The sequence below is a fragment of the Phocoena sinus genome, chromosome 6 (genome assembly GCF_008692025.1).
Source record: "Phocoena sinus isolate mPhoSin1 chromosome 6, mPhoSin1.pri, whole genome shotgun sequence".
NCBI classification, from domain to species: domain Eukaryota; kingdom Metazoa; phylum Chordata; class Mammalia; order Artiodactyla; family Phocoenidae; genus Phocoena; species Phocoena sinus.
Window position 1 is genome coordinate 50944000 of NC_045768.1, and position 21988 is coordinate 50965987.

Sequence of the window (21988 nt, forward strand, 5' to 3'; positions counted from 1 at the left end):
TCCTCTAACGCCCCCTTCCCCCACCTCCCGCCTCTGGTAGCCACAAATCTGATCTCCTTTTCTATGAGTTCGTTTGTTTTTGAAGTATAATTGACCCACATCATTATGCTAGTTCCTGTTACACAACATAGTGATTTGCTACCTCTGTACATTTCAAACTGATCACCACAATGAGTCTAGTTAAGATCTGTCTCCATACAAAGATACTACATAATTTTTGACTATATTCCCCACACTGTACATTTCATACTCATGACTCATTTATTTTGCAACTGAAGTTTGTACCTCTTAATCTCCCTCACCTATTTCTTTTCCCCCCACACCCCTCTCCCCTCTGGTAACCACCTCTTTGTTCTCTGTGTCTATGTCTTTGTTTCTGTTTTGTTATGTTTGGTCATTTGTTTTGTTTTTCAGATTCCACATATAAGTGAAATCAAACAGTATTTGTCTTTCTCTGTATGACATTTCACTTAACATAATACCCTCTAGGTCCACCCATGTTGTCACAAATGGCAAGATTTCATCCTTTTTGAAGGTTAAGTAATATTTCATTGCATATGTATACCACATCTTGTTTTTCCATTCATTTATTGATGGGCACTTGAGCTGCTTCCATATCTTGGCTATCATAAAACAATGGTGCAATGAACACAGGGGTGTATATATCTTTGCGAATTAGTGTTTCTGTTTCCTTTGGATAAATCCCAGGAGTGGAAATGCTGGATCATACAGTAGTTCTAGTTTTAATTTTTTGAGGAATCTCCATACTATTTTCCATAGTGGCTGCATTAATTTACATTCCCACCAATGGGCATGAGGGTTCCCTTTTCTCTACATCCTTGCCAATGCTTATTATTTATTATCTTTTTGATAATACCCACTCTGATGGATGTGACGTGTTAGCTCACTGCGGTTTTGATTTGCATCTCTCTGGTAATTAGTGATATTAACTGTCTTTTTCTGTGACATCTGTACATCTTCTTTAGAAAAATGCCTATTCAGATCCTCTGCCGATTTTTATTTTTATTTTTTATTGAAGTATAATTGATTTACAATGTGTTAGTTTCTGGTGTACAGCAAAGTGGTTCAGTTTTATATGCATGTATATGTGTGTGTATGTATGTGTACATATATATATATATGTATCTTTTCATTCTTTTTCATTGTAGGTTCTTAGAAGATACTGATTATAGTTCTGTGGGCTATACAGTAGGATCTTGCTCTTTATCCATCCTATATAAAGTAGCGTGTGTCTGTTAATCCCAAGCTCCTAATTTATCCCTCCACCCCCTTTCCCCTTTGGTAACCATAAGTTTTGTTTTCTATGTATGTGAGTCTGTTTCTGCTTTGTAAAAATATTCACTTGTATCCTTTTTTAAGATTTCACATATACGTAATACCATATGATATTTTTTTCTCTGACTTACTTCATTTAGTATGATAATCTCTAGGTCCATCCACGTTGCTGCAAATGGCATTATTTTTCACTTTTTTATGGCTAAATGATATTCCATTATGTATGTATGTGCCACATCTTCTTTATCCATTCATCTGTCAAGGAACACATGGTTGCCTCCATGTTTTGGCTACTGTAAAAAGTGCTGCTATGAACACTGGGGTGCATCTTTTCAAATTAGAGTTTTCTCCAAATATATGTCGAGGAGTGGGACTGCAGAATCATATGGTAGTTCTACTTTTAATTTTTTAAGGAATCGCCATACTGTTCTCTGTAGTGGCTACACCAATTCACATCCCCATCAAAGGTGTAGGAGGGCTCCTTTTTCTGCACACCCTCTCCAGCATTTATTATTTATAGGCTTTTTAAAGATGGCCATCTGACTGGTGTGAGGTGATACCTCATTGTAATAGTTTTGATTCGCATTTCTCTAATAATTAACAATATAGAGCACCTTTTCATGTGCCTGTTTCTGACCACTTTCTAACATTTTTTAATTGGGTTGTTTATTTTTCATGTTGAGTTGTATGAGTTCTTTGTATATATATTTTTAACATCTTTATTGGAGTATAATAGCTTTACAATGTTGTGTTAGTTTCTGCTTTATAACAAAGTGAATCAGCTATACGTATACATGTGTCCCCATATCTCTTTCCTCTTGCGTCTCCCTCCCACCCTCCCTATCCCCCACCCCCACCCCCGGTGGTCACAAAGCACAGTGCCGATCTCCCGGTGCTATGCGGCTGCTTCCCACTAGCTAACTGTTTTATATTTGGTAGCATATGTATGTCCACGCCACTCTCTCACTTCGTCCCAGCTTACCCTTCCCCCTCCCTGCATCCATTTACTACATCCGTGTCTTTATTCCTGTCCTGTCCCTAGGTTCATCAGAACCAACTTTTTTTTGCATTTCTCTAATGATTAGTAATGTTGAGCATCCTTTCATGTGTCTGTTGGCAATCTGCATACCTTCTTTGGAGAAATGTCTATTTAGGTCTTCTGCCCATCTTTGATTTGGGTTGGTTGTTTTTCTGACATTGAGCTGCGTGAGCTGCTTGTCTATTTTAGAGATTGATCCTTTGTCGGTTGCTTTGTTTGCAAATATTTTCTCCCATTCTGAGGGTTGTCTTTTCGTCTTGTTTATGGTGTCCTTTGCTGTGCAAAAGCTTTTCAGTTTCATTAGGTCCCATTTGTTTATTTTTGTTTCTATTTCCATTTCTCTAGGAGGTGGGTCAAAAAGGATCTTGCTGTGATTTATGTCATAGAGTGTTCTGCCTATGTTTTCCTCTAAGAGTTTGATAGTGTCTGGCTTTACACTTAGGTCTTGAATCCATTTTGAGTTTATTTTTCTGCATGGCGTTCTTTTACATGTAGCTGTCCAGTTTTCCCAGCACCACTTATTGAAGAGGCTGTCTTTTCTCCACTGTATATTCTTGCCCCCTTTATCAAAGATAAGGTGACCATATGGGCGTGGGTTTAGCTCTGGGCTTTCTATCCGTTCGTTTGACCGATATTTCTGTTTTTGTGCTAGCACCATACTGTCTTGATTACTGTAGCTTTGTAGTAGAGTCTGAAGTCAGGGAGCCAGATTCCTCCAGCTCTGTTTTTCTTTCTCAAGATTGCTTTGGCTATTCGGGGTCTTTTGTCCTTCAATAACATTTTGTAGTTTCCTTCATATTGGTCTTGTTCATTTGTTTTTATAGACTTAAGTATTTGAGTTCTTATTACAAAAATTCTTTTTGGATTGTTGTTCATATGTTATACTTACTATATTTGCTTTCTCAATCAGAATTATAGTATGTTTTCATTTATTTATTTATTTTTCTCTAATAATAATCAGTATAAGTTATTGTCATCATGAATGGGATTCTTTTTTCCCCCTTATACCCTCCAAATTTATATGATCTACATAATGGAATATGATAGATTTTGTAGATTTATCATATATCCCGAAAATCTACTGGATTCTCATTACCTCTAGAAAGTACTGGTTTATTTTCTTGAAATTCTGCTCATTTTCTTTTTTTTCTTCTTTTTTTTTTCCTGCTCATTTTCAATTGTATCATTTGCAGAGAACAGTATTTATACTTTTCTTCTTTTTTTTTAATACTCAAAGTTATTGATAGAAATTTTAGCAAATATGTCAGAAAGGACCATTGATGGAGGGCATCCTTATTTTTTCTATCAATTCCAGTGAAAGAGCTTTTGTTCTTCTCCATGAGACATCATGTGAACTCTTGGAGACTGATAAATGTATAATATGTATATGTTCATTTACTTACTTATTATGTTAAAAACTTCCATGCCAATTTTAAGAATTAAGAGAAGATACTGAACTTTGAGTGCCTTAACTTCTCCTCAATATCTATATGGACAACCACGTAATGTTCACATTTCTTCTTGTTAATGGGATGAATTCTATTGTTTTTATACTAGCTTACATGATTGGGATAAAATTACTTGTTCAGCTAAATTTTAAAAGTTTATTTAATTTATTTAAATTTAATAGCTATATATGGCTAATGGCTACGATATTGGACAATGTAATTTTATAAAAGAGACTAGTCTATCTAAGCTTCGAAGTATAGAAGTTTAAGATTTACTCACTTAGCAGATTAGTAAACAGTGCTGTCAGTTTGATTGCAATTTTAAATTATTTAAAAATGTGTATACGACTAGAATATATTTGAAACGATATATACAAAATATGAGTAATATGTATTTCTGAGAAAATAAATATAGTTGGTTGCATTTTTTTTCTTTTCTGTATTTTCTATTTTCTCTGACATAAAGTAGACAATTTGTGCTAAAAAATATTTCCCAGCTTTGTCCAGGATCAAAATCTTTTAAAATCTGTATATGCTGCCCACTAATATTTTTGTTTAGAGTTTTGATTCCTATATTTATATGTGGGACTAATTTATAGCATTTAATGTTGTCTTATCTGATGTTGGAACTAAATAGTATTTTTACATACTAAGTGGCATATTTCATCAATTTTGTTTTGAAACAAAGATGACAGTTATCACCTCTCATAGCAAATGAATGGCAGAGCTGGGGCTTCTGAAATCCAAACTTCTCCCTGTAGCCATTCCAATCACAAAAAATTAATAACTGCTATGAAAGTACAAAAAACCAGAGGTATGAAAATGACAAAACTGCTGAGGAAAAGTGTTTATTTCTTAAAAATCTGGTCTAAATGACTAGCAAATCCACCTGGGCTAGGTTATTGTTTCTTTGTCTCTAAAATATTACATGGAAGGCGATTTTCACATTATATTTAATCGATGAAATCCTAAATTCTGAAGTGTAATGGCTAAGAATAGGTAATACGGAATGTATGCCAGTACATGGTGCAGGGGTTAAAGATGCAGCCTCTGGAACCCTACTGCTTGTATTCAAGCCCCACTTCTACGGCCCACTAGCTAAATAACCCTTGGCAAGTGATTCCATTTATCTTTGTCTCAACTACTTCATCTATAAAATGGCAATGACTGAAGTATCCAAGATGCTGTGAGGATTAAATGAGTTACTGCATGCAAAGCACTTACAGCTGTGTTTTAACACAGAGCTTAGCCCTCAATGAATGTTAACTACTCATATAAGTACTATGTACTGCGGCAAAGAGCTCTGCAATGCATTGCTTCCTTTATCTTACATCCTAGATCCTTTCTTTATTACAACAACCATGGAAGATAGGTGTTTCCCAGCCTTCAAAGACTGAGGAGACTGAGGCTCAGAGCTTACCTTATTCACATAGTTAGCGGACGGCTGAGTGGGATGTAAGCTCAGGACTGAGTCAGTCAACAGCTATGCTCTACTACTCAGTTCTACTTACTTTTAAAAATCTATTCAACGAATGTCATAGTACACTCTAAATGCAAAATAAAGCTCACCAAAGAGAAGGAGACATGCCAAAGAGCCACTGAAAAAAACATATAAAAGAAAACTGTGGAGGAAAGTAATTAAACCTTAAGTCGAAGCTTCAGTTATGTGTAGTTACTTACCATGTAATAGCCTGGCAGGAGCTTCTGAAGGAACTCTGCTTCTTTATGCTGAACAGTTTTGATGATAAATTCATCATCACTGGTCACAAAAAATAAGGATCCACTGGCTCCAGGGTTAGAGAGCTCTATGAGAGGTTCACTGCATATGGAATACTACAAGAGCAAATAAATAAATAGTAAAAATACATTTAATGTGTATGATGCATACAAGGAAGAAAAATCACAGCGTTACATATCTTGGCCATGTTACAATAGGAAGCCCTCTCCAAGAGCTTTAAAAGAAGACTCCATGTTTGCTAAGAGGTCTCTTTGGAGATTTCTAAACATTTACTTGATCCATTTACCTTAATAATTCTACGATGGGAAACAACACGCCCTCCCCCACCCCCAGTATGACAGAATCACAATCACTATATTTGTCCAATGAGACAACTCCAACAGTGGTACTGACCAAGGTGCTTTGTTTCCAACAAGTGCCCATAGAATAACAACAGAAGGTGTGATCCACACTGTGTATTTGTCACTTGACACCAACACCTATTCTCTTCTCACTATTTACTCTCCCAAGGGAGGTCATCCACTCATGGTTTCAACAAGGAAATGACTCTAACCTCTCAGTCTCCAGCTCAGATCTCTCTCTAGGGATCCAGACCTGTATGCCTAACTTTTCAACAGACATTTCTATTTGGTTATACCAGAAACACTGCACAGGTAACAAGTTCATCTCGGGCCTGTGGTTAGCCCCTGTGGTGACTTTGTAGTAATCAGAAAGAGGGAACTCTTTTTCCTGGCAGATGCAGCTCTGGACCAGATACAGGTTGGTGAATAGACGAAGGAATGGATTCCGGTCTTCATTCCTTCACCTTAGCCAGGTGTTCTTGGGCAGTGCGCACCCTGTACAACTATACATGGTGACTCTAGATCATCTGCCTCCTCTCCCACCCTCCATCTTCTCCCCTTCTCCTCTATCTTAGATCATGGAAGCATCATTATCCTGATGCATCATTATCTTCATTTTGCTCCCCAAACCAGAAACTTGGGCATCCTCTTCGATGTCTCACATTTCTTCACCTTCCATACCCAGACTACTGATAATATCTGCCCCCTTCATGGCATCTCTTTCTCCAATACCCAAAGTTCAGTGGTTTCATTGTTTCATGCCTTCATTGCTATGGCGAGCTCCACCTGTTCTCAACTATCCATTCTCGACCCCCCTGTGCATTCTCCACCAAGAGACCAGTGGTCTTTCTGAATTGCAAAGCCTTCCATGCCTTCACACCTTTCAATGGGTTCCCCTGTTTACAAAGAAGAGAATACCCAAGTTTCTTAAGAGAGAGCATTTGAGTCCATGAATGATGGAGTCCTGCTCTCCAGCCTTCTCTCTCATCACTTCTCTCCTCAAACCCTACCTGTAAACACAGAGAACTATGTCTCATTTTCTTAAGTGTGCCACACACTCTTGGCTTTTGCATTTTCCTCTGTCGGAAACAACCTCCATGCTCCCTTTACCTGGTTGACTACCACTGAATAAAACTTATTCTAAAAAAAAAAACCCTTATTTTCTTGAGAACATAAACTAGACTAGCATTATACTGTAACAGAGTATTTTTGGTAGAATGAGTATGCACTTATATACTCGACATACCAGTGTTTTAACATATACTCGGCTTGCTGATTCTTCATGAAAACCCTCAGGGTGATTTGGTTAATTTCACATATGATTCTAGTTGTATGCCAGAAATGCATCATTCATGTGTTCATTCAACATTTAAAAAGTATCTACTGAGCATCTGTCTGTACTGTCCCAGGCACTCAGGAAGCTTATATTCTAGTAGGAGGAAACAGTCAACAAACAAGTAAATAACTTATACATCAGTACGTGCCAAGTGCTGTTGAGAAAGAGGAAGCATGGAAAGGGGGGCAGGGAGTGCCAGCAATGATGAGGCCTGGGTGGTCACTAAAAGCATTATTGGGAGGGGCTTCCCTGGTTGCGCAGTGGTTGAGAGTCCGCCTGCCGATGCAGGGGACATGGGTTTGTGCCCCGGTCCGAGAGGATCCCACATGCTGCGGAGCAGCTGGGCCCGTGAGCCATGGCTGCTGAGCCCGCACGTCCGGAGCCTGTGCTCTGCAACAGGGGAGGCCACAGCAGTGAGAGGCCCACGTACCGCAAAAAAAAAAAAAAAAAAAAAAAAAAAAAAAAAAAAAAAAGTAAAACTTGTTTCACAAATAACAGAAAAACAATTATTAAAAAAAAAAGCATTATTGGGAAGGTGGCATTTGAGGAGAGGCCTGGGAATACTTGGGGAAAGGGTACTCCAGGCAGAGGGAAGGGCAAATGCTAAGATCTTGAGACCTGGAGAGTTCAAGGCACAGCAAGGAGGCCATGGCTGAAGCAGAGGGAGCAGGGAGGAGAGCTGAAAGGGAAGAAGCCAGAAGGGTTGGGTGGACCCGACACATAGGGAGCCATAGGCCATGGTATGGACTTTGGCCCTTTCTCTAGGGGAGCTGAAAGCCATTGCAGCATCTGGAGCAGAGGACCATTCCATCTGCTGTGCTGAGAGCCCGCAGTAGGTGGACAAAAGGAAGACACAGTGAGGAGGCTGTTACAGTGACTTTGGCCTTCAGTGTCTGCTGGACAGCGCTTGCCCTGGAAAACTCTCCCTGGTTCTGTGAATCCAGATCAACTGTTTCCTGGCACTGAATGTTCTCGTCACACAAGTTACCACAAAATACCTTAATTGCCTATTTAGTTATTCCAAGTTCCCATGAGATTGTAAAACTCTATGAGGGCAGAAACTATGACTGTCTTATACTCTGATACAGTTCAGGACCTGTGCCTTGTACACAGAAGGAACTCAATAAATTTTTGTCAAATAAATGACTGAAATTTACCAACAACTGAAGAGCTGTCTCACCAAGAAGTGCCCCAACCCAGCAGAACAGTCAACTTTGGGCTAATGAGCTTAGTGTTTATTAGCTAATAAATCCCAATTATTAACTAGAGAAACATTAGGGGCAGAGAAAAAGGTAAGGAAGCTATGGTGTGAGATCAGACGAGCCCTGGTGCAAGGCAAAAGCAGGGATTTAAGGAACTGTACTTTGAGGATGGAGGCATCTGAAAACACCAGGGCTGAACATCCTCCAAAGCATTTTATCTGGGCTTGTGAATATTTAAGTCCTCATCACAGAAAAATCTGAGAGGAAGTGAGGAACAAAAGGAAGGAGGGAGGAGAAGAAACAGAGAAACTGGGAGAAGAATGATTAAAAGGAAGTTTCTAGATGTTACCTTTTTTTTTTTTTTTTTTATGCATTACGCGGGCCTCTCACTGCTGTGGCCTCTCCCGTCGCGGAGGACAGGCTCCGGACGCGCAGGCTCAGTGGCCATGGCTCACGGGCCCAGCCGCTCCGCGGCATGTGGGATCCTCCCAGACCGGGGCACGAACCCGCGTCCCCTGCATCGGCAGGCGGACTCCCAACCTAGATGTTACCTTTTAAATTAACCTGCTTTGGCAGCACTGTGGGTAAGGGAAACAAAATCCACCAGGAAAAGAAAGAAGCAAGTGTTTGCTGCCTTCCTAAGCATCACTGGCAACTTCCATCTGCTACCTCCTCCTTTTTCCTCTAGCCTTGCTTCCTGAAGCTCTCTTGCTAAGCAGCAATGCAGCCTAAGCCCTTATGAACCAGTTGAGGATAAGAGAGGAAAACAAAAATAGTCATCATACTGCACACAGGATGCTATAAAAGCCAGGAAGAAGCAGAGGGCACCTTCCCTGCTGTGTGCAGAGTCCATGCGGAAGGAAAGGCCTGGGACTTGGAATCGACTGATGTTTCTAAAATCATGACTCTGTCAGTAGCCAGTTCTCTGACCTTGAGTGAGGAACTTAGCATCTTGGAGTCTTAGGAACCTCATCTCTAAAATAAAGGTGGTAATATCTACCTAATAGCAGCTCAAAGTTTTAAAAATGAATGCTTTTGAAACCCCAGGCAGAGTGACCACTTAGTCATTGCTGTTGCCATTTTTCATTACATGATCATACACACAGCTGGAGAGCCAGCAGTCCCCTAGGATGTACTGAGGGTTTCAGCCTAAGTCCCACGACAAGAGGGCTACCCAAAGGTACACTAAGATATTCTTGGTGAAGCAAGAAAAGAGATGGGCCGGGGGTGACAAGATAAGTTAGGGGTTTGGGATTAACATATACACACTACTATACGTAAAATAGATAAACAACAAGAACCTACTGTATAGCACAGGGAACTCTACTCAATACCTTGTAATACCTATAATAGAAAAGAATCTGAAAAAGAACGTGTGCGTGTGTAACACACACACACACACGTAACTGAATCACTTTGCTGTATACTTGAAACTAACATGACATTGTGAATTAACTATAATTCAATTAGAAAATAAATTAATATTTTTAAAAAAGAAAGAAAAAACCTGGGTCTTCTGTATAATCATGAATTTGAGACCCGGAAAAATTAAGGTGTGGATCCCATTCTCATAAAAAGTGAAGGCAGACCCCAGACTCCCTTTAGGATTCTGATTTTTTGTTCCATGGGGTTTGAATTTCTGGCACAGAACCTTCTTATGGATAGGAGTAAATGTTGTGAAAGTACAAAAAAAAACAAAGAATACAGAAATTAGGGGGTGATCTATTTCTGCAAATAGAGAAATTAGGGGGTGATCCGGGAAGAGCTGTCTAGGGAAAACCGGATTCAGACGTGAACATCTGCTTCCAATTAAACTCTCAAATTCTTCTACAAGCAGTAACACAATCTGGAGGCTATCTCATTGGTTACTTAATTGCCAAATACTCCTTTATTATGTAATTTATAAATGAATATGAATGGAGAAATCAGTTGTTTTGACCTATTTTAATAACCATTTTGGGGTCACTCCTAGCACAGCATCAGTCTGCAATAAACTAGCATTACGATGCTGAACACCTTGGACTATTACCATTATCACCTCTAGTTCTATGGTTTTCCACCCTGCAACTTGGTTACCATGTTCTCTTGCTAAGCAATCTTCTCTGAAATGTCGCCTTTTCAGAGCAAATATAGAGGAGCTATGGGAACATTTTTTTTTTTTTTTTTTTTTTTTTTTTTTTTTTTTGCGGTACGCGGGCCTCTCACTGTTGTGGCCTCTCCCGTTGCGGAGCAACAGGCTCCGGACGCGCAGGCTCAGTGGCCATGGCTCACGGGCCCAGCCGCTCCGCGGCATGTGGGATCCTCCCACACCGGGGCACGAACCCGTATCCCCTGCATCGGCAGGCGGACTCTCAACCACTGCGCCACCAGGGAAGCCCTATGGGAACATTTTAATTAGCCATGATCAACAAGCCCCTGTGTACACGCCTGGGTTGATGCACCTTCCCAGCCCTCTCATCTGGGCAAGCTGTTCCAACGTGTTCCTTCCCTGCCTTGTATTTCCTGCAGGGCCTCCCTATGTACCCACTGGAAAGAATGCAAAGTACAACCCAGCTGGAACCTGCCAAGGCAAATTAACGTTGTAAACTTGCACAGTGAGGTGGAGATCATTTTTCCTGCCATTTCTTACCCTTGACAGTGTCAAATATTCACCCCGCTCTCTTTCTTATGGGTGTTGGTGAGCCTGAAAAATATCATATAAATCACCCTGGATTTGGGACTACCCAGGCACCTGGTAAAGAAGGAAATGAACCAAAGGCCTGCTGCCCAAGCAGAAATGGGAAAAAAATGCTTTGGGGCCCCTTGGCCTTCCCCTGGGAGGCATTTATTTAGGAACAAATAAGGAATAAGGAGCATTTGCATTGCTGTGCAGTGCACGTGGACATACCTTCACCACACTGTCTTATATCCAAATTATGCACGTTTCAACATGAACTTGTAATTAGCACGCACATGGTGAGTTTTAATGGTACTGAGAATGTAATCAGAGTTATTCAGGCTGAAATCCAGATGCAACAGCGTAAGACTAAGTAGAAATACAAACATATCACAGAGATCCAATATCAAATCTACCAATAGTTACCAATCCCTACGTAAAGTTACCCTCTCCTTTCCTCTCCCATTTAGATCAGTATATCTTCACAAATTTGGGTTTAGATAACCCCAGTTTGATAGATGCCAGCATGCATTTGTGATCTGCACCATATCCTTTCTTTTTCTTCACACAGTTTTTCAGGGGACGTTTTAATTCATTTTTCTGTGCTTTTTTGGCCTTAACTCTTTGAAAATGTGCTTTGTTAGGGGTCTTTTACCTTTTTGGCTGTATTCTTCAGAATGGAGAACCACAGTTCATAGTTTGACGGCTAGGGAGTGGTCACCTTGAGACCACATCTAATAAGAGGTCTGAGACTTAGTGGTTGGGAAGCATGAGGCCAACTGGTAGAGGGAAAGAGCACCAGGGAAGGAGGTGAGACCACTGTTCCGGCCTGGGCTCTGCCTCCAGTCCCCAACGTGGGTAACCTTGGGCATCTCCCTTCACGAGCTTCAGATTCCTCACCTACAATGAAGAGCTGGGTGAAAAAGTCTCTGAGGGCTTCCCTGGTGGCACAGTGGTTGGGAATCTGCTTGCCAATGCAGGGGACACGGGTTCGAGTCCTAGTCTGGGGGGATCCCACATGCTGCGGAGCAGCTGGGCCCCTGCGCCACAACTACTGAGCCTGCACTCTGGGGCCCACGAGCCATAACTACTGAAGCCCAGGCGCCTGGAGCCTGTGCTCTGCAGCGGAGAGGCCACTGCAGTGAGAAGCCCGCGCACCACAACGAAGAGGGGCCCCCGCTCGCTGCAACTGGAGAGGGCCCGTGCGCAGCAGCAAAGACCCAATGCAGCCAAAAATAAATAAATTAATTAATTTTTAAAAAAAAAATGGTCTCTGAGTTTCCACCTGACTTTCTGAAGTATGTTGTGTCTGGCAAAAGACCCCTTTCCTCATCTACCACACTCCAGATGACTGGGTGGGCTCCTCAGATGTAGTAGTTTAGAGTGAGCTTCTAGAAGCTCCAAGACCAGTAAGGTGAGCTGCCTTGGTCCTGGGCTGTGGGTAGCCGCAGCCATTGGGGACCAGGTGGCCATGTTTAGCTAGAGGCCCACTGCCCTTGTTCTGTTTCTTGCAGGTCCCGGAAATGGGTCCGGTTACTGAACTGTGTGTACAATTAATAAGGGAGGTGGAAAATGCAATCAAACAAAAGCACACTTATCTGTCTGATCCCATCTTTTTTTCCCCCCTAACTTTTCATTATGGAAAATTTCAAACATACACGAAAGTAAAGAGAACTAATTAACATTATGTGTGAGTTGACACACGTGTCTATCTTCTGGCTTCAACGTGTCTATCTTCAGCTATCAACTCATGGCCAGCCTTGTTTCCTTTACACCCTCAACCATTGTCCTGGCTGCTTCCCTCAGATTCTTTTGAAGCCAATCGCAGACATCGTATCATTTCTCCCACAGATATTTCAGTATGTGTCTCTAAAAGACAAGGATTCCTCTTTTAAAACACAACCACGGGCTTCCCTGGTGGCACAGTGGTTGAGAGTCCGCCTGCCGATGCAGGGGACACGGGTTCGTGCCCCGGTCCGGTAGGATCCCACGTGCCGCGGAGCGGCTGGGCCCGTGAGCCATGGCCGCTGAGCCTGCGCGTCCGGAGCCTGTGCTCCGCAACGGGAGAGGCCGCAACAGTGAGAGGCCCGCGTACCGCAACAAACCAAAACAAAACAAAACAAAACAAACATAACCACAATACAATCATCCCACCAAAAAACCCCCAAAACTTCAACATAATCAAATATCTAGTCAGTCTTGACATTTCACCAATTTCCTATAATTAAAAAAACAAAACCAAAAAACCCACTAAACACACAACTGGTTATTTGAATTATCTAGCACTGCCTTTCTAATCTTCCTGATCAAAACCTTCCCCTCCTGCTATACTGGACCACTCAAAGTCCTTCTAAATATTTAATGCATTTGCATCTCTGGCTGACAGTGCTAACACTGCTCCCTACCCTTCTACCCTGTCCCAACATCTTTCCCTTTTTCCCACCTACTCAAATCCCTTGCAACTTTTAAGTCACATTTAAACTACGCCATGCCCATAAGAAGCCCCCCAATCATCAATCCAACAGAGAAAGACCTCTCCCTCCTTTGAAATCCTGGAGTATTCATTGTTTTGCTTCCGTCTTTTTATTTACTGCCTGGTAGAATTCGTTGTTTTCCCACATAAATCATCATTCCAATTGGATTCTAAGTTCTCTGAGTGCCATGACTTATAATTTTTTGAATCTCTCCATAATTATTAGCAAAGTACATTAGTTACAGTTGGTATTCAAAGTACCCAGCGATCAACTAACCACCTCTTGCCAGGTACACGAAGGAGGACTTTTGCTTTGAGAAGTCATCAGCTTGGTCTCCCCTGCTCCTTTGTAAATACTCCGACCTCATTTTGAAGGTAACTTTTCCAGCTTAAAGGCTCATTAGGAAACTGTATAAGCTGTGTGAGTCGTTGCTCAGAAAAAGGCCCTCCCCAAGGAGAGAAATCTTGTGAGAAAGACTGAATAAAAGAATGGGCTTCCCAGCCTGCAGGTCAGCGGCCATAGGAACACTAAAGGAAGACCTACTCAGGGTAGACAGCCATCTCATCACACTGATTGAATCTGTGTTATGAAATGCAAGTCTAGTGGCATCTCCTTGGCTGGTAGAAGCTCAAGGTAAGTCAGAAGAGAATCCATTAACTGGTAACATATGGCAGAAGATGAGCTATCAATCTTGTTTTCAATAACACAATATCAAGACCCCACTGGGTTCTCCAAACATGTTTCGTGAATGACAGTGACCCTCAGTAATTACAGAATGGCCAGAAACTAAAGGATCTTCTCTAAGGTACACCCCACCCCCAATCCTGCAAATATGTGTGTTTGTGTTGTACTTGAGTGGTTGGGAGGGCAGGGTTCGTAATGCTGGGTAGAGGCACCTAGTCTCTCCATCAAAGGGGTGTGGTGAGGCAGAGATCAACATAGCCATTCTGACAGGTGTGAGGTGATAGCTCATTGTGGTTTTGATTTGCATGTCTCTGATGATTAGTGATGTTGAGCATCTTTTCATGTGCCTGTTGGCCATCCGTATGTCTTTTTTGGAAAAATGTCTGTTCAGATCCTCTGCCCATTTTTAAATTGGGTTGTTTGTTTATTTGTTTTTGATGTTGAGTTTTATCAGTGCACATTTAAGGGCAGCAGGGCACCCAAGGACTTTCTACTCAGTTCTCATGCTCTGTGAAGACTTATTAATGTGTCTTGAGGAACCAGTATTCTCTCATTCATCAGGCAGAAGTCATGTTATTTTCTTAGGGCCCAGCTAAATTCATGGGTTTTCATCAGCCCAGAACAGAATCAGCTCTGAAGTTAACCATTTATACCTTACCCAAATTATAAGATACAGTTTAAATACTCTCTGTTAACAAGTAACACATGTTGCCGTACTTCCTCTGCAAAGGATTCCTCTAGGATCTGGCTCAAGTCTTATTAAGATCGTTCAGAATGGGAAGAACAATAACTATTTGATGGTATCCTTCCTAAAGCTTCTTGAAAACCAATTTTCAAGAGCCCCAGGGTGTTAACAGTGATCAAATTATGAGCTAAACCACTTTTTCTCTTGAAACAGAAAGAGAGCTCCTGGCTTCTTGAATAGGAATAATGGTAAAACTCTGAGGTCACATCAGACATTCTCACAATAAGGCGGCTGTGTTTGTACCCACTGTGTGCAAGGAGGCAGACAGGGAGAAGAGACAGGCCTAAGGATAATACATGCTCTGGTACCAAACAAAAACACCTCTAGAAAGAGCCGGCATGAAGAGCTGTTGAAAACAAAACTATCCAGCTGCTTTAAAATCATATTCAAATTGTAGGTCAAGGTGAAAATGGCTGTGGGCCAAGGCAGGTTTGAGACGAATGGTATAAATAAGTCAATTAAAATAGGAAGGCTTTCATACAGAATCCAATCAGCAAAATTCACAGGAGTCTTTATAACTAATTATAATATATCTGTTAGAATAATTATCTGAAGTAGCAACCGATACCCCACTTATTCAAATATCAATTACCATAGCACATTTTGTAGCTATCAGGTAAGAGCTGCAGAGTTAAACTACATTTCCTGAAGCTAAATTTATAATCCTTACGAAACTTGGAACTTTTACTATGCTCCAGAGCTTTGTAAAATAAGAGACACAAGCCACTTGTCACTGTTGCTATGAGAAAAATGTTGACGTCACACATTTCTGGAGAAGTAAGGAAAATGATAGGTTCTTACCAAGTAATCATCAGGCTTGATACCAAAAAGTTCTCTGAAATATCGGAATGCTAGTGGAGCATATGTCTTAAATCTGAAGTCTGGGTAGTGATGTGCTGGGGTCAGATTGCTCCCTTCACTGCAGTTAAAATGTTAAAAAGAAAAAAAAAGAAAGAGAGAGAAGGAACATTAGCAAAGACAATTTTGACTTCAAATTCTAGCTCTATTTGTCCTGTGCCAATTTCCCCTCTAGGAAAACATCCCTTGGTACTGGGTCTCTCTAACCTCATGTCACAAAGGCCAATGGGCATCAGGTAAAAACAGATGCTAACGCAGCAAGGGCCACTCCAAGCAGGCATCCCTTGCCAATCACAGTGTGTCTTTAACCTGAAAATTCATCATCCCCCTCTGCCTCCTTCTTGGGAAAACCTCTCCATTTTCCCCAGTGAAACCACTGTTGTAATGCTTCAGGTAGAAGATCCAGGGCTTAGTGTTTGGAGCAATGCCAAAATGCATTTTTTTTTGGCAATGAATTTTGAATGTTGGATAAACATTTTTAAACCAGGAATAAGTAAAATAATTTAGAAAATATCTCACCAACAGAGAGAACCATCACAGTGGAAATAGATGGGTCCTGAATCTGAACCCTTTCTACATCCGTAGTTACAGGAAAAAGACCTTAGATATTTCAGGGATTTTAAACCTGATTTCCATTCCCATATATATCATTATCTTTTTTTTCCCTCTTCTGGGTTCACCCTTGAAAAATTTTGTGCAAAATTTATGATATATAAAAGGTATAAAGAAGTCAGTGAATACTCATGAACCTAAAATGCTCCTTAAGAATATTATTCATATAGTTGAATTGCCTTTTTACTGATCATATACCCTTCCTTCTCCTCAGAGGCATCCACTACCCTGAATTTTGATGTTTACCATTCATTTTATTCTTTGACTAGATCTATTTCACATGACATCAGAAAAGTCACCTAATCCTTCATTGTAAGAAATTAGAACAATGCAGTAGAATATGTACTTTCATGTAGAGATTCAGGATCTCTTTTTACCATATTCTAGATGGGACACTGAAGGCTGATTTCATGGATGTTAAACGAAATCAACTGGTGCAAATAAAAAGGCTTTTAGCACACAACAAGCACTTGGAATCTACTACAATTTAAGTTTGCTGAGGTCAGTCAGAATTTGTATCAGCACCTAACACATGGTAGACGATAAGTATTTTTTGAGTGAAAAAATGAGTTTTCAAGATAATGCTAATTCAGTAAAGTTGATTCTTAGGTGAAGCTTAGGTTCAAAAGTCAACATATAAGTCAAAATCACCATAGTCAAAGATCATCCTTGATCTGTTCAATGTACCCAGTGCGGCCAGGTTTTCCCCTGCATGGTTACAGATGACTGTTCCTTCTGGTGAGTTCCAGAGGAAGTAGTTGGCTTGTGTTGGTAGGGGCCATCCTCTTATAATAAATCTTATCTGGAAAGGCCAGGACCTGCACTCAGGCAGCAGCAAGGCACACACAGGAGGGGAGTGACACAGGAACGGAGGCTGCCTGGGAGAAGAGCCTCATGTTTGGAAGAGCCCCCATATCATCTGCTCACTTAAATGGCTACCGTTGCCCTAAGTAAGTACAGCTGAATATTTCATAATGCTTGTATGACACCCAGGTATGGTATTCAAACATTTCCTCATTCCATATTTTGGGATTTATGAGGAGACATGCACTCAGTTACAGCTCTTACGGGATTGCCAAAAGGAGTAATTTTGGAACTTATATGAACATAACTTGAAAACATGCGCTATGTAGACATAAGAGGTAAAAGCAGAGGTTCAAAATGACCTCTGACATCCTTCTTCACTGTTGCAAGCAAGTAAAAATAATCACAATGCCTTGGGCTCTGAAGCAGGCTATTTTCAGTGGGTTAAGAGTGTTGCCAATTTTTTAATTTGTTCCACTCTGTTTTCTCCTTTCAATCTCATGCAAAGCAATTCACTCCATTATAGCAGATCACCTTCAACATTCAAGAGTAAAATAAAACACCCGTTCCACTTACATGGAATTATTCTTTAAATGATTTATTTCCATGCAGTTGGGGGGCCCAAGATTTTATTAGAGAGGATACAGTATTTTTTTTTTTTTTTTAAGGAGATGTTGCGGGTAGGAGTTTATTAATTAATTACGTCTTCATTTCTGTGCGAGGGCTTTCTCTAGTTGTGGCAAGCGGGGGCCACTCTTCATCGCGGTGCGTGGGCCTCTCACTATCGCGGCCTCTCTTGTTGTGGAGCACAGGCTCTAGACGCGCAGGCTCAGTAGTTGTGGCTCACGGGCCTAGTTGCTCCGCGGCATGTGGGATCCTCCCAAACCAGAGCTCGAACCCGTGTCCCCTGCATTAGCAGGCAGATTCTCAACCACTGCGCCACCAGGGAAGCCCCTGAGGATACAGTATTTTTTACTATCATCTTCATTTTTGGTAACTCTGAGCTTCTTGAGTTGTTCACCTTTCCCTGAAGCAAGTATTAATTACAATAGTTTTCCTTGGATTCACATCTCCCTGAGTGCTATGGTTTATTTAGCAATGGTGTAAAAAGGATAGTGTTAGGTTTCCTTGGCAATGAGACAGGCAGACACATGCGCCCACGCACGCACGCACACACACGTACACAGAGAACATCTCTGGTTAGAGAAAGGGAACATTCGTTTCTTTAGGTATCCACCCTGACACAGCTCGTATTAAAAGCCACCGCATCACTAAAAATGAGAAAAAAACCCCACCGAATCTAGCTAGCTTTGGGCCACATTAAGATACAGAGAATGGTATGGGTCAACTGTGAGGCAGGCTTGCCTGTATGGGGTCATCAATAAATTGTATTTGTATAAATGGAGATGATGAAAAGGGGGCAGGGGTAATACTTAACACAGGCATTATAGAAAGTGGCAATTTCTTCACAGCATAACTAACAATATATTAATAATTAACTGCTGAGGTTATACAATCTTGAACCTCTCCATTTGCCTGAATGGAGAGGAACATTCCCTATAGTGGATCATAAAACATTGCCACTTTTTTTCTCTTAGTAGGTTTTAGCTTATGAATTCTGCTTTCCTTTGACAAACATTAAGACTTTGCATTCTGTTAAATCATACTGGATGCCCTGTATGGGAGTTAAGATGCTCCTAACTCCCTGTGGTCCAGGGACACCTGGGTTCCAGTTCCATCTCTGCCATTTACAAGCTGTGCTCTCTGAGGCCTGGTACTGAGCCTCTAGAAATAACATGGCAAAGTGGATGGAAACGTGAAAGGCCATGCACCTGGCAAGTGGGGAGCCCTCAGTGTGTCTGGATGATTAAGGCTGTGTGGTGATGGGAGACAGCCCAGGGTTGACATGTCACGTGGAGAATGAAGTGGACTAACTGGGCTTAAAAAAAAAAAAAAGGGAAATGAAAGTGACAAAATGAGAAAATATTTGCAGCTCATATCACAAAGAGCTAATCTCCCAATACAGAGAGCTCCAAAATACAGCAGAGAAAAAGACCGAAAAGTTATATATGTAAAAAAAATAGCCAAGGGTATAATCAGGCACTTCACAGAAATGGAAGTATAAATGGCTTATGCATATGAAAAGATGTTCAACCTCATTTATAATAGAATAAATGCAAATTAACGGTCACCGAGATATCATTTTCTCTCTCAGATGGGCAGAAATTTAAAACTTTGATATAGCTCAAGGGAGACTGGTACCCTGAGACACTATTAGTGGGAAAGTAAATTGATACTTTTCCTTTGGAGGACATTTTCACAACTCCTGTCAAAATGACAAATGTACATAACTCTTGATTCAGCAAATGCATGGCTATAATTTACAGTACAGATAAACTGCTGTTTGTACAAAATGACATGTTTGTACCCGGTTATTCATTATGGCACTGTTTGTAAGGACAAAGGATTGGAAGCAACTTAGATGTCTCTCAGAAGGGAACCAGTCAACGTAATTATGGTTCAGCCACATACTGGAATACCACGCAGCTATTAAAAAAGAACGAGGAGGCTTATGTACTGACGTGGTGAGATCTGAGACAGATTAAGTGAAAGAAGCTTGATGCAGAATACTGTGTATGGCATGCCACCATTTGCATACAAAAGCAAAAAGTATATCTTTGGCATGCATCTGCACAAAAAAGCCTTGAAGGATATACAGACCCCAAGTAACAGTGACCATTAGAGCTAGACAGGTAATAAAGGCACAGGAATGAAAGGCACACTTTTCACAGTATTTCTTCTAAAAGCATCATGGGGATTAACCCTTCTATATATTACCATTTACAACATTAAAAAAAATTTTTTTAAGTTAGGGGTAAAAGCCATAACCCCAAAACAAAGCTCTGCACACTGGGTACCACACAGCAGAAGGGTTTGCTTCTGCTTATTGAGCTGCTCCAGGGAGTAACAAATACCGACTCGGCATGAATGAAGTTCTACTGCAGGAAATGTAAATTAATGGGCTGTTGGCTCCAGCTGGAGTTTGTCAGGAGGTATAGGGCACAAGCGCAACACCAAACAGCGGGTGCAGTGAGGATAAGCCAGCAGACACTAACCTGATTTTCTCAGGTTGGGCACTGGCAGACCTACTGGGTACCAGTGTGGGTGCTGGTCCACTGATGGCCAGCACAGAGGCTCCTCTGCACGCGCACGAAAGGCTAAGCCAAGGCAGTAACACAACCGCAGTCAGCGTTAGTCTGCTGGCCCGTGGAAGAGGTCCACCAGAGACTCCTGCAGGCTTTCCTTGCTGGAGCCTGGGTGGGAGCCAACAGGAGACTGTCCAGCACCTAGGTTTCTCCAGCAAAAACGGACTCTGCTGAAGAGCAGACTTCTTCACAATTTAAGACTTATGTTTCTTCAATCCATTTATGTAGTGACTGGGGGAAAAAACTCCACTTTCCTGTCTTGGCATAAAATCAAGCCTTTGGAAATTTCAGCTGTGAGGTTTTCACCAGGGGTTTGACATGTAAAAGAGCTGGTAAAATTTCACCAATAAAAATCTGGAGGCCGACATGGGATTTCCAACTTGCTTTTGCCGAGTAAGAACCTAAACAAGTAAGCCAACACACAGTACTGTCCTATCAAATTATTAAAGAAAGGGTTTGTTAACTCCACCAGAGGAGGGAGAAACTTCAACTAAAAAACTGTACTTTTCTCTATCTCGTCCTTTTCTCCCTTATTTCACCAAGAAGCAAAGTCTGATTATGGATCAGCTCTGGCATTTTGATATTCACTCTTCGGAGGAGTGTTCAACTGTTAATTTAACTACATTTAATTTAAAGTTAGTGTTCGTCTTAAGTCCAAAAGTACGTTATTTCTTTTTTTTTTTTTTTTAAACATCTTTATTGGGGTATAATTGCTTTACAATGGTGTGTTAGTTTCTGCTTTATAACAAAGTGAATCAGCTATACATATACATATGTTCCCATAACGTTATTTCTTAATGGCAATAAATGTTTAGGATTATACAACGCTGAAGCTTGAGGAAGCATTAGCCACCGTCTGGAATTTCCCATTTAGCAGATAAGGAAATCAAAGCCCAGGGAGGGAAAGCACTGACCGAGGCTAGTCAGGAACAAACAAGAGGGGAGATGAGATCCACATCAGGGCATTGGAAAAGTCACAAGCAGTCAGCTTTGCCTTAACTTCAATTTAATGTTCCCCGGTTAGGCTTCCTTTTCAGGATCCAGTTAGAGGCTTCAGGTACCACCTGCCCAAATACCCCAATTACTTCCCCAGGAGGGCCTCAGGTAGGCTGAGTTTGATTAGCCATGCTGGGGTTCTCATCTGTATGTACCGTGAACACCCAGCTTTGTGTATGTGATTTTAGAGCCTGATAGCCAAGCGCTATTTTTGGCGGCACTGGGTGGAGAGATGTGGTGCAAAGCAATGGGGTGAAACTGAGTAAGCATCTCCAGGACCCTTAAGGGGTCCAGTTTTGGAGCTGAGGCCCAGAGCTTTGAGGTTTTAGAGGCAGCATTTTATATATGGTGAGCTTCCTTGATTTCAACAGTTAGTGGGTTTGTGGCCTCCTGGCAAAACAAGTAGGTCAGCAACTCCTAGGTGACAGATTTATCATGAGGGATCGGCTCATGCAATTATGGAGGTTGAAAAGTCCCACGATCTGCCATATGCAAGCTGGGGGTCCAGGAGAGCTGGTGGTGTAATTCCAGTCCAAACCCGAATGTCTGAGAA

The 21988-nt window shown here is 41.3% G+C and overlaps 1 protein-coding gene across 4 annotated transcripts in view; it reads right to left on the reverse strand.

Annotated features, from left to right (window-relative positions):
- Positions 1-21988, reverse strand: part of PIP5K1B (phosphatidylinositol-4-phosphate 5-kinase type 1 beta) — a 324986-nt gene that overhangs the window by 132490 nt on the left and 170508 nt on the right. For all 4 annotated transcript variants that reach the window (XM_032635392.1, XM_032635395.1, XM_032635393.1 and 1 more), the window contains exons 5-6: positions 15761-15878; positions 5464-5616 (exon numbers count right to left, since the gene is read on the reverse strand). In XM_032635392.1, the coding sequence (XP_032491283.1) occupies positions 5464-5616; positions 15761-15878 (271 nt within the window). The remainder of the gene's footprint in view (positions 1-5463; positions 5617-15760; positions 15879-21988) is intronic.